This window comes from Colletotrichum navitas (genome assembly GCF_030913465.1).
Source record: "Colletotrichum navitas strain CBS 125086 chromosome Unknown LY79scaffold_94, whole genome shotgun sequence".
NCBI lineage: Eukaryota > Fungi > Ascomycota > Sordariomycetes > Glomerellales > Glomerellaceae > Colletotrichum > Colletotrichum navitas.
Window position 1 is genome coordinate 1,122 of NW_026850640.1, and position 14,047 is coordinate 15,168.

Genomic DNA, 14,047 nt, shown 5'->3' on the forward strand with positions numbered 1-14,047 from the left:
ACTTTTTACTAGAAAGGCTAAGGTAAAAAGCTTTAACTTATTAATAAGAAATTACCTACTGCTTAGTAAATTATATCTAGTAATATATCTATAGTATATTGTTATAATGTTAACTATTATAGATAAATATTAGAGTTATTAGGTTAACCCTAATGACTTATTACTAGTAAATCCTTAGATATTTAGCTATAGATTCTCTAAGGATTTATAGGTAATAAGTTAGTTATTTAACTAACTAACCTATAATAATTATCCTTTTTTTCTTTATATATAATAAAGAACTATAGTTACTTCTATTATTTATTAATTACTACTAATATATATAGTTAACTATATTAACTTATCCCTTAGTGTTACTACTACTAATTAGTAGTTAACTTTACTGTTAACTATATAAGTTAACTTTACTGTCTAAACTATAGATTAGTAAGGTCTATAAGAAGAGGTAATTATTACTAGTTAATTATTTATACACCTAGAGTAGGCAAGTACTAAAAAACGCCTCTGTAAATACCCTTACTATAATAGTTTATACTAATTACTTATTATAATAGGTTAATTAATAGATCTATAACTAGTCCCTTTAACTAGTAGAAACCTTATTAATTTATATCTATTATATAAGCTTTATTACCTTTAGAGAAGCACTTTTAACTATAAAAAACCCTTTACTTTATATACCTATAGCTAACTAGTAATTATTTACTATATCCTATTTATTATAAGCTCTTTAGCTTACTAACTTCTTTTTTCTATATATATACTCCTTCTATTAACTAATAGTGTTAATAAATTACTAACGTAATAGCTTAATTATTTCTCCTCCTTTTACTAACTAATAGCGTTAATAAGTAGCTAATATAATAGCCTACTATTTTTTTTTCCCCTAAGTTATTTACCTATAAGAGTATATTTTTCCCTAGCTATTTATACTACTAGTAGTAATCCTTTTAATAAACGTATATACCTTCTAGTCTACTAGAAGAAACGCCTATGTTTAAGAGGTTATTAGGCTAACAAAGGGTAATAGTAAATAACACTATACCTATAAGTAAAAGACCTAAGCTAAGATAAGTAAATATAATAAGCTTATAAGTAAGTAAGGCTTATAGGTTACTATACCTTTGCTTATAAGGTAATAAAAAGAAGTTTATAGTAAGTATAATATACTACTTAACGTAAAGCAGTAAGTAGTAGTAATTAATAATATATTTACTATACTTACTAACTTTATATAGTGTATTCTCCTATAGTAATAAGGAAAAAACTATATTAAGAAGTTATTAACTAACCTTATAAGTAAGTAATAAGCTTTTATACTTAACACTATTACTATATTTTATATTAGTAGTTATAAGTACTATAACTATATTAGTAGTAAATTACTTTACTATACCTATAAGGATTTTAGTAAATAGTCTATAAATAACTTTAAGGTAATTAACTAAAAAGTCTTAATAAGCCTATATAACTTCTTTATTAATTATAGTGTATAGGTTAACTATAGTAAACACTTATTAATTACCTAGTATATATTTAATACCCTCTAATAAAAGAAAGGCACCTACTAGACTAATAAAATAATTACTATTATTAAAAGATTATTATATAACTTTAAACTATACCTTAAAGACCTTAACTTTATTAAGAATATCTAAGGTTATAATATAATCTTATATAGTAAAAAACTAGCTAAAGTATACCTATTACTAGTAATTACCTATTAGACCTTTTATAATAACTTAACCTTTACTTTACTACTGCCTTTATTAACGCTAAAACCTTATATAATAGCTAAAATTAATAGCCTATATATAATAACTACTATACTATAGTAAAAGCTCTTGTTAACTATAGTAACGTTAATAGTAATATTAAGGCTAACGCTAAAGTAAATAAGTAACCTTATAAAGATATACTTTAATAACTAGGCTATAAAGTATACTAGTAGCTAATATAAGACTATTAACTTAAAATTACTATTATTCTATAACCTTTATATCTAGGTAAGTATAATATAAGACTACTATAGAGTAGTAATTTAAGTAATACTTTAAAGTAAACTATAAGAGTATTATACTTTTACCTTTTACTAATAGGTAGGTAATTTTAATACTCTAATAGTAAAGCTTAAAGAATAATTTAAAGGTAATAAGGTACACTTAGCCTATATTACTAAGCTTTACTATATATTATTTAACTTAATTACTTATAAAAACTATAGTAAAAATAAGCTTAAGATCTTTAAGTTACTTATTAAAAAGGTTACTAAACTAGTTAAAGTAACTACCTATAATAGCCTACCTAAGGATAAAGATTATTATAAATACCTTATTACTTATTACTATAGTATACCTAAGTACACTATAGCTCTCCTTAACCTACTAGCTATATTTATTATGTAGGATATTACTAACTAACACTGCTCTCTAGAACAACGTTACTTATTAATCTAACCCTTGCTCCTAAATATAGATACTTGCAGCAGAATCTACTAAGCAAGGCAATATTTAAGGAGCATAGATTATAGCACTATAGATAGAAGAAACAAGCTACTTTTAACTATATAAATTGCCCTCTAAACGTACTGCTTAATAATAATATTCTATAGCCTCTATATATAACTATATAATAGAGTAGTAAATACTTTACTTTACTATAAGCTACTTATATAATACCCTATAGATAAATCTACTGCAGAGAATAAGTAATTTTAGGTTAACTATAAGTATAATAGTAGCTATAATAATTATACTAATTTATAGTAAATATAAGGTTCTTTATAAAGTAACTACTATAGTAAAAACTAGTATAGTAATAAATTAACTAAGAAGTGCTTTATTTATAGTAAGCCTAGTTATTAGTTAACTAAATATACTAAAGAAAAGTAGTAATCTTTATTTAACTAGTATAAAAGTATTTACTTTATATAAGCTTTACTAGCTACCTTTAACTACTTTCTTTTTAACTATAAAGGTTATAATATAAGTTATCTCTAAGAAGTAAGTAATAGTAATAAGTAACCTATTAGTAATAATAATAACTATATAGATATAGTATTCTTTATATTTACTACTTTCTTTATATAACTATTAATTAATAGCCTAACTATATTCTTTAAGTTATATAACTAGGTAACTACCTATATACTTACTTATAAGAACCTACTAGAGAGGCTATTACCTAGTAAGACTATAAAAACTAATAAGATATTTACACTTAATAAACACTATTTAGTAATAACTTTTTATAGTATTATACTTAACACTAGTGTAGCTAAGAAATTAACTACTAGCTATAAGTAATACTTTACTCTTTAGTACTACTTAAATAAAAAGATACCTATAGATACTACTTAAGTAAGTAAAGTAAGTATTTACTTTAGTAGTAGTAATTACTTTAAATCCCTAGGGGTAATTAATATACTTATACTACTTAGTAACCTTATTTTTTATATAATAACTACTAATACTTTATTTCTCTTTTACTTAAAGAATATAGACTAGTATAGTATAAAATTTAATAACCTTACTAACTAGCTAATCTAGGGTAATAACGTTATACTTATTATCTACTAATTTAGCTACCTATAGATACTTCTATAACTACTAGAGAAGAGTATTACTAGGTAACACCTAATAGATAGTAAATTATACTAAATCTACTAGTAATTTAGCTACCTATCTATTTAGTAACTTTATAAGTTACTTAAATATACTAAAGAAAACACTTCCCTCTTATTAATTAAAGCTATTAATAAGTACTACTACTACTACTAATTATACTCTAAAGCCTCTAGTTACTTTAAGTTTATACTATATAATAATAATAAGTTTAACTATAAGATCTTTATTAACGTAATATATTTAATAATAATAAACTAGTACTTTATATAGTTAATATAGTAATAGTGTTTAATATAGTAAGATTCTTATAATCTATTACTATAGAGTATATATAGGAGGTACTATAAATATACTAGATTAATATATATCTTAGCTTACTTAATTAAATAATAACTAACGCTAGCCTAAATTTTTACTTTAGTAAGTTTAAATATACTACCTATAGGTTATTTATTAAAGTAAAAGAAGTACTTATTAAAGCTTATTATAGTATTAGTAAAGTTAAGTACTATTATATACTTTTTTACTATACTTATAAGATTATTTATAAAGAAACTAGCGCTAAACCTAAAGTTACCTTTTAACTTACTATTAAAGTAATTAATAATACTATTAGCCTAGATAGCCTTATTTAACTTTCTTTATTTTTAGTATATACCTTTAAATAACTAATAAGTTACTATTACTATAACTACTATATAGTACACTAAAGTAATTAAGAAAGTAATAGCTATAGTATACTAAATCTATATAAAGAAATAGCTTTATAAAGCACTAGCTATATATAATAGCCTAGATTTAACTAATACTATTACTTACCCTTTAATCCTTTATCTATATATAGTATAAGAAATATAGCTAGTAAAGCCTATTTTACCTTATTACTAATAATAGTATTACTTATACTATTAATTTACCTTATAGCCTATATAACTTTAGGATTACTATAGTAAAACCTTACTATATAAAGAAAGGTTAACTAGACCTCCTTACACTAAATAAACCTACTAGCTACTCTATATAAGCAGAAGATAATCCTATATATACTATATAAGTATAAGAAGACCTTATAGAGATACCTAATACTAAAGAGAAGTATATAATACTATTATTATTAATAATAAACTACTATAATAACACTATAGTTACTATAAAAGAACCTAATACCTATATTCTTTATAAAGATATACTTTACTATAACTATAGTGTTCTTAACTATAAAAGAGAAGGTAGACTATATACTTACTATTAAGCTATATAAAAAAGGGATTATTACTACACCTAGTAAACCTTTTAAAGAATCTAATAAGGCAAAGGTAAAAGCCTTTATTAACTATAGTATATTTTATATTATTACCTATAATAAGAAATCCTATAGTAACACCTATATATTTAAATTATATATAGTCTATAAAGTAAAAAGTAAAAATAAATAGCCTTATAAGAAATTATAGCTTATTATCTAAGGCTATATAGATAATAGTAAAAAAATAATTCTTATATAGTTACCTACTATTTAGTAAATAGCCTAGTAATTAATACTTACCTTTACTTTTTACTACTTTAATATAGATTTTCCTCTAGTTATATAATATTACCTAAGCGTATACCTAATTAGTAATACTACTAAATTATATTATTTTTACTTACTTACTTATATAAATTTACTATCTTTACTTAGTAAATATAATAATAATAGTAACTAAGCTATTATATAGTATTATAGAGGTAAAAACCTACTAGTAAGTAACTTATAACTACTATTATAAGAGAAGCTCTAGATAGATTTATTAACCTTTAACCTTTACTATTAATATTATTACTAATAATAGTAACTTTAGATTAATTAGTATATAAATAGATAATATAATTAGCCTTATAGACAGTAAATTCTCTACCTATAAAGAGAAAAGCTTAAGAAGGCTACTTTTATAGTAAAACCTAAGTAGTTACTTATAGCTAATAACTTTATTACCTTTAATAGTAGTATATTATTTATTACTACTAATAGTAAGCTTACCTTTTACTAAAAAGGCTAAGGTAAAAAGCTTTAACTTATTAATAAGAAATTACCTACTACTTAGTAAGATTATATCTAGTAATACACCTATAGTATATATATTACTTCTATTTATTAACCTAAAGCTACTTTAACTATTTAGTTACTACTTAACACTAATTACCTATAGTAGAAGAGATTAAAGCTTTAAACTACTAAATTAAATAGTAAATTAATAACCTTAACTATAGCCTATAATTTTACTAATTAACCTTATAACTACTAAGCTTTTATATTTATTAATAGCTTATTTATAAATAACTATAACTTTACTTCTTAACTTAGCTTTATTATAGTTCTTACTAATAAATAAATTATTAAGTAACTACTACTAATAGTAAAAGCTTTAAGTTAACTAGTAATATTATCTACTTTAGTTTAATAAAGTATAAAAGAGTTATATATAGTATACTTACCTCTAAGGTCTATAGGATAGTTACTAGTGCTAATATTCCTATATAATTAGTACTACTCTTATAATAATTACTAACTACCTTAACTACTATAAATACTATAATACTCTACACTAACTTATACTTACTTTATAAGTGCCTTATAAAGCTTAGCACTATAAAAAGAAGTAACTTATAATAATATTATAGCCTTTTACTAGTTATATAAACACTATAAGATTTTAAGATATAGTAGATTTATAGTAGTAATAACCTAGTAAATAGTTTATAAAGTTATTACTAAATAATATATTAAAGAAGCTAGTTAGTAATAGGTAGTTAGAGATATAGATAAATAAATAGGTTTCTTATATATAATAGACTACGTAAGTAAAAAGTATTAAATACTTTTTAGCTTCTTGTTTTTATTATATTTTTTAGCTATTCTTTTAGATATAAATAATAGGGATTTCTAGCACTATAGAAAGTTACTAGTGTTATAATGTTAACTATTATAGATAAATATTAGAGTTATTAGGTTAACCCTAATAACTTATTACTAGTAAATCCTTAGATATTTAGCTATAGATTCTCTAAGGATTTATAGGTAATAAGTTAGTTATTTAACTAACTAACTTATAATAATTATCCTTCTTTTTTTTATATATAATAAAGAACTATAGTTACCTTTATTATTTATTAATTACTACTAATATATATAGTTAACTATATTAACTTATCCCTTAGTGTTACTAATATATATATATTACTTTTATTTATTAACCTAAAGCTTACTTTAATTATTTAGTTACTACTTAACACTAATTACCTATAGTAGAGAAGATTAAAGCTTTAAACTACTAAATTAAATAGTAAATTAATAACTTTAACTATAGCCTATAATTCTTACTAATTAACCTTATAACTACTAAGCTCTTTATATTTATTAATAGCTTATTTATAAATAACTATAACTTTACCTTTTAACTTAGCTTTATTATAGTTTTTACTAATAAATAAATTATTAAGTAACCTACTACTAATAGTAAAAGCTTTAAGTTAACTAGTAATATTATCTACTTTAGTTTAATAAAGTATAAAAAAGTTATATATAGTATACTTACCTCTAAGGTCTATAGGATAATTACTAGCACTAATATTACCTATATAATTAGTACTACTTTTATAATAATTACTAACTACCTTAAACTACTATAAATACTTATAATACTTTACACTAACTTATACTTACTTTATAAGTGCCTTATAAAGCTTAGTACTATAAAGGAAAAGTAACTTATAATAGATATTATAGCCTTTTACTAGTAATATAAATACTATAAGATTTTTAAGATATAGTAGATTTATAGTAATAATAACCTAGTAGATAGATTTATAAAGTTATTACTAAATAATATATTAAAGAAGCTAGTTAATAATAGGTAGTTAAAAATATAAATAAATAAATAGGTTTTTTATATATAATAGACTATATAAGTAAAAAGTATTAAATACTTTTTAGCTTCTTATTTTTATTATATTTTTTAGCTATTCTTTTAGATATAAATAATAAGGGATTTCTAGCACTATAGAAAGTTACTAGTGTTATAATATTAACTATTATAGATAAATATTAGAGTTATTAGGTTAACCTTAATAACTTATTACTAGTAAATCCTTAGATATTTAGCTATAGAATTCTCTAGGGATTTATAGGTAATAAGTTAGTTATTTAACTAACTAACCTATAATAATTATCCTTCTTTTTTTTACGTATAATAGAGAACCATAGTTACCCCTATTATTTATTAATTGCCACTGATACGTACAGTTAACTGTATCAACCTATCCCTTGGTGTTACTAACAATAAGGCCTAGTCCTGCTCGATATGAAGGGGCATTATAGACGATGCAGAAGAACAGACGAGGCAGATGAAATTTTATCTGGTTTAATTTTAAACTAGTACATGAGCTGTGCATGTTGCAGTGTAGTTGTCATGTTGGTACTGATCGGAAAGCTGGATTCTGCGCATGAGACTTCTAATAGTTCGTTGTCAAGTATTATTGATTGAGCCGCACTTCAGGCAGTCGATAGAGATCTTAGTGACATATTGACGGATGTTACCTTTGCCCTCAAATCACACTCAGAATTCAACGGCATGTGTAGATATCTAACAAGGTAGATCTCTTTCTCAGAAACCAAACACCAATGACTCCGGGATTGACAAGTCTCAGGCGTGTATTTCGGCACGATCCGAACTGAGATAAGCTGTAGGTACGAACGCACAAGTCGATACAGCAAGTTTAGCTTTTACGGTTCCGTCGCAAGCTTTCCTGGGCCTGAGGCCTCATTCACTGAATTTTGAACTCATCCCATATCCCAATTTGGAGCGAGCTGCGGTGTTTCTCGACATTTGATTGGTTTCTTTGATTGGAGCTTTCATTGACAGAGTTTTAAAAACAAGAATAGCAATAGACTCAGAGAGGCTAACCTGTTGGGAGTTTCAACGAGATGGTGCATGGCTGGTAGGTTTTCGGCTCTAGACCTTTCACGTGCTCAAGATTCTTCTTCCAGGTGTTACACGAAGAATAACCCACTTTGTTGATAGCATCTACCGGATATCTTTTTTCTGGAGTATCAACTGTCGATCAGTGTTAAACTCACCGTCAAAGTCTGATCCGTATTAATATAACGAATTAGAAAAGACTAAGAATTTTGTTTTACTTTCCCAACTATGTCGTCGAGCCTTTTGGACATATCCGAACGGCGTTGACTGAACCGACGGTGGAATACTTTCACTCTAAGCGGTGGATTTTCTGATTAATAGCGTATCGATCATGCAGACACTTTCAGGAACCAATAGAAGTGTCAGAGAGGGTGCGGCGATTGCAGTATCCAATTGAGAACCTTCCGGACTCATTATGTTTAAGAGACCAAAGCTTTCGGGTTCCATTTTCCCGATATCAAAGAAACCTACAGTACGTCATTGGCAATACCACATAAATGTCTGGCGTCTTTATTATGGCCGCCTGGGTTTTGAAGATCAGATAATTGATGCCCAAACGCCCAAACCCTGGCCTAAAAGCCACAAGGAGCATTAGCCACCAAGTCTGAGGCCTTGGATCGACGTTCGTGACTAAGCCTCACTGTCTTTGTGGCGTAGGGGCCTTACATATTAATGGAAAGAGTATACACCCCTATCCCTTGACCCTCAACATCGAGTATGTCGCTTCAGTGGATCTCTTTGGGGGTTGCACTGGCCTCGAGGTGAAAAGCAAAAGGAGGCCAAGCCTCTCCTCACCACCGACCTGCTGGAACTTCTAGGAAAGCGCAGGTCTGTTTGAGCCCATCATGATCAACATGATGACTTACCGATGCAGGCGAGTATATTCGATCGACGGAATCTCACATTACTTACGGGCCGTCGATGTGCTTTAGGGTCATATGTAGTATTTATCAAATAGCGGTCTGGACCAGCCATTTGAATTCCATTAATTGTCGGCATTGGCCCTCTCAACTAAGCCCCGAATTATCGAAAGTCATTATGGCATGAGCTGGCGAAAGTACTGGTCAAGGATTCCAGGTCCATTCCACTGAATTTGAGCAAGGGAATGCCAACGTTCAGTCAGAGATGCGAATCATTTTCGCAACCAGCCTCCTTGGGCCGGTTGAACCGTGCAACCAATCTAAACGCCTTGCTCCAATTAGTCATTGTACGTCGGAAGAAAATATCCTGGCAACACCCATTCCGAAAGGGTAGGTCATTCTGTACATTATGGGGCTTCTGACAGATCCGAGGTGGAGGTATCGGTTGGTCCAAAGGTTGTTGCCGTTCCCCCAACCTCATGACCTGCAGTGACCAGCCACACAATCTCGAGTCAACCCAAGCCAGCAGATTGAACTTCTAACAAAACTGGGTCAGAAGCTGTGAAGAGGGTGGGAAGCTCGAAACTTAGTGTCATGATTACTGAATCCTCGCCACAGTCTGCCTGCCGCCGGTGTACCCCTAGAAGATCGTGTGTCGTGGTAATAGTGGAGAAGCTGCAATCGTCTGCAATAACCTGACTTTACATCCAGCCACAAAGTCAGGTGTCCAGCGGCAGCAAGTGAAGGACTTCTCACAACGTATACAGATTGCTTACAGCCTACAGAGGTCACTCCGTTATCTCACTCGCGGCTTAATGAAATCTGCTATAATCATAATCCATTGGTCCTTTCATCTTGTCTGACAAAATGCCGAGAAGACTGGAGAAAGGGGCTGTCGCGCCCGTTTTGCCGCTTGGCAACCGCATGTTCCGCCCTCCGAGCGGAGTGATACTGTATCATTGTTAGATTAATACGCCTATTCCTGGAAACATGATACAGCGGGCCCGTGAGAAATGGAGACAGAGCACGTGTTGAAAGAGACCACGGGAGTGAACAGGGCCACATAGGATCTCCGAGGTGGATGCTCTTAAAGCTGTACATACCCAGCCCCTCGACTTTCCGTCTCTAAATATGACGTTTCTCGGCTTTAATCCTTCTGAACAACAGTACACAAAGCTAGGATACTTGCACCTTACTCTGTTGTGGTGAGGCTTCGATTGCAGGGGATGCCAGGGAATTCGTGAAGATTATTCACGAGCTTCCCACCATTACATTGGAGGAAACCTTGCCCTTTGTAATCAAATAGGCAAAAGAGCTCATATCTTGAGACAGTGGATGGAAACAAAGTCAAAGCAGAAGACGCCTCTTCCTTATTATGTAGCGAGATGGACCGAGTGAGTTTGGCCAGCCTCAATTATACAATACATACCAAGCCTTGGTGACTGGATACGTTTCACATCATCTTCTCCGACTTACTTCACGACTTTATAGTGATATATAGGACGGTGAACCTTGGCTCCCTCGGTCTTCTTCACCTCTGCACTTCTGTGAAGAACATCAAAAAACCGTGACTAGAAGCCGGCCCAACGGAGACATATTAGAGGGGAGAAGGGAATGGACTTTGAGAAGCATGACCCCTCCCAGGTTTTTTCGTGGCTCTATACAGTGTGCTTCTCACCCGAGTGACACCAGCATCGCATCTTTCAACGCTATCTCACTGTAACCCCCATTGTACTCCTCCATCTTCCTTAAGAAAGCTGTCCACTTCAGGATATAAATGGCTTGCGCAACCTCTCGGACCTCTTCTAGAGTTGGCCGATCAGCTGCATCAAGGGTCAGTCACAGATCAGCCACACAGCCAAAATGGTGGTGTAGCACTGCGTCGTTCCAAACTATCAGTGTTAAATACCCTCCTCATATTCAAGGCTGCGTGATTCAGCCCAATACTGCCGGTAACCGGAGAGATGACACTACTCTCAGGTTATGAATCGTCTTATTCAAATTTGAGACGACTCTCAGTCCATGTACCGGTATCTAGAGTTGCTAATGGGTGTTCAAGAATGGTGACTAGCGTCTTCCGATCTCTCCAGGATCCCACAATAAGGGACACAATCGTGAAGCTGTCGCGCAAGGATACTGCAGTCGACGTGTCAAGAATGGCGCATTAGTGGCTTGGGTCTCCTGAGTTGAAACGGCGATGATCCCAGCTTCTTCAACACATTAAGATTTAGTTTATGAGTCCAACCATAATCACACAGACGCCACAATGCCCCATTCGCCTCAAAATCGGAGCTTGTTTCACCCAGGTCCATAGTCCCTGTGGACATGGGTTGAAGTGTTCCCATCACACCGATCCGACTTTGACGTCACCAGCCTAGGATCATGGCTCAAATTTCTCTCATAACGCACACTGCCGCCGTAGCTTCTTGTAAGTCAGACCCGACAACGCACTCGATCGCATCGCATAAGATCAACACAGGGATAACCCATGGGTATCTCACTGAGCCACCTCGGGCCTCTTGACGACTCATGCCCATGAAATCGGCGACCCCCGCGGGTTCAAGGTAGGCAGACGACAACGAGGCTCAACGGTACCTTGTCGAATCCTCCATCCCACCACTGCCACTTCTGCAGTCCAACGTGCCCGCAGTCCCTGTCGAAACTAAATTGGTGGCTGATCAGACGGAGCGGATCATGGCCTAACTAACCGAAGATGCGGTGACGTCGAGCAAGTGGGAGGCTGGTTGGGCATCCCACTTGAGTTCGAATGGAAGATATATTATGGGTTCGGACATCTTCGGAGCATGTTTTGAACCTCTAGTCGGTTTTGACACCAGACGACATAAATCAACCCTTTCCCAGATATCCCAAGCATCTGGCTTCAAGACAGTGCACTTAACACCTCAACTCCCCCTTCCGTCTATAATACTTCATCCCTCGGCTCTGCCCTTGACACCCGTATTCGAAATAGTATGTCGGGAGAGCAGACAGGACACCTGAAAGTCCCCGAGGGCGAGCCCTCACCGGTATCACCAGCAACAGCAGTCGACCCTCATGGCTACTCGGACGAAGAGAACCCAGTACAATCCAAATTCGCCTCACATTCCCGACAGAACTCAAGAGGTGGTTCACGAACAGCCCGTCGCGCAAATACCAATACAGGTCGTGGGGGAAGAGACTCCATTGAAGAGCCTTTGCGTACCGGTAACTCAACCAAGTCCAATCGTCCCCTGAGAGACGGCGGCCGCTTCGGAGAATACGAAGAGGATTCGGACACTGACCGATACTGGGGACCCAACGATCGCCACCCAGACTACAGCGGCGGTCGTGCACCTCGCACTCGTCCACCTCGCGCACACCTCAACCGTTCTCAACCTTACTTCAACTACGACTCGCAGACGGACACTAAGGACTACTTCGAGGAGACTCGGTCCTACGAGCCTGGTGACTACGGCGGTAGACCCCCATCTCGCAGAATGTACGACGAAGAAATGGCGGGCTACCCCCGGAGCGGTGTTGCTGTCCGCAGCACCAACGGAGACCAGGCCCGGATCGACTGGCACAACTTATCCAGGGAAGAGAAGGCACAGGTTATGCGCCTGCCCCTAACCCAATGGATGAACTCGGACTTGAAGAACCACTTTGTCGCCAGTCTTGGTGAGCTTGTTGGCACGACAATGTTCCTCTTTTTCGCCTTCGCCGGAACGGAGGTCGCCAACATTAAGCCGGCCGGCAGCAACGGAGCCTCTGCTGGCATGAACGCTGGCACCCTTCTCTACATCTCAATCATCTTTGGATTCTCTCTCATGGTCAACGTCTGGATCTTCTTCCGCATCAGCGGCGGCCTGTTCAATCCAGCCGTCACGCTCGGCATGTATCTTGTCAAGGCCATCAACGCAGCGCGGGCGGTTTATCTTTTCATCGCCCAACTCTTAGGAGGAATGCTAGCGTCACTTATTGTCAGGTTTCTGTTCCCGGAGAACTTCGATGTTCGTACGAAATTGGGCGGCGGAGCCACGCTGGTTCAGGGTGTCTTCATCGAGGCTATCTTGACAGCCGAACTGGTTTTCACCATTTTCATGCTCGCGAAAGAAAAGCATAGAGCCACTTTCATTGCCCCTGTTGGCATTGGTCTGACTCTATTCATCGCAGAGTTGGTGGGTGTGCAGTTTACTGGAGGCTCACTCAACCCAGCTCGAAGCTTTGGACCCTGCGTCATCACTGCAACCTTCGAGCAGGAACACTGGATTTACTGTGAGTTTAATTACCATCCATAAGGCTCTGCTCATACAGGAAGCTAATCTTGTTTTCAGGGATTGGACCATTCTTTGGTACTTTGATTGCTGTCGTCTTCTACAAGTTCATTAAGATCTTGGAGTATGAGATGGCCAACCCAGGCGCTGATGGTGACGCGGAGAATGACCCAACCAAGAACCCCGCAAAGATGGAGGAGTTGCGTTTGGCTCGTACCAGGTCCAAGCAGGGTTGAGAACAGACAACTACTTTATCCTACGACAGACATGCCATGATATAATGAGGGGCAATGGACGTGGATAATGGGCAATTCGGTGGTAATCGATTGTATTTTTTTGCAGCGTTTCAC

General features: G+C 33.6%; 1 protein-coding gene across 1 annotated transcript; it reads left to right on the plus strand.

The window, feature by feature from the left end:
- Nucleotides 1-12,416: 12,416 nt before the first annotated feature.
- Nucleotides 12,417-13,933, plus strand: LY79DRAFT_525941 (MIP family channel protein; the record flags this gene model as incomplete). Its single annotated transcript, XM_060555793.1, has 2 exons — nucleotides 12,417-13,698; nucleotides 13,758-13,933. 2 exons carry the CDS (start codon nucleotides 12,417-12,419, stop codon nucleotides 13,931-13,933), a joined length of 1,458 nt encoding a protein of 485 aa, XP_060408932.1.
- Between the last annotated feature and the right edge of the window lie 114 nt (nucleotides 13,934-14,047).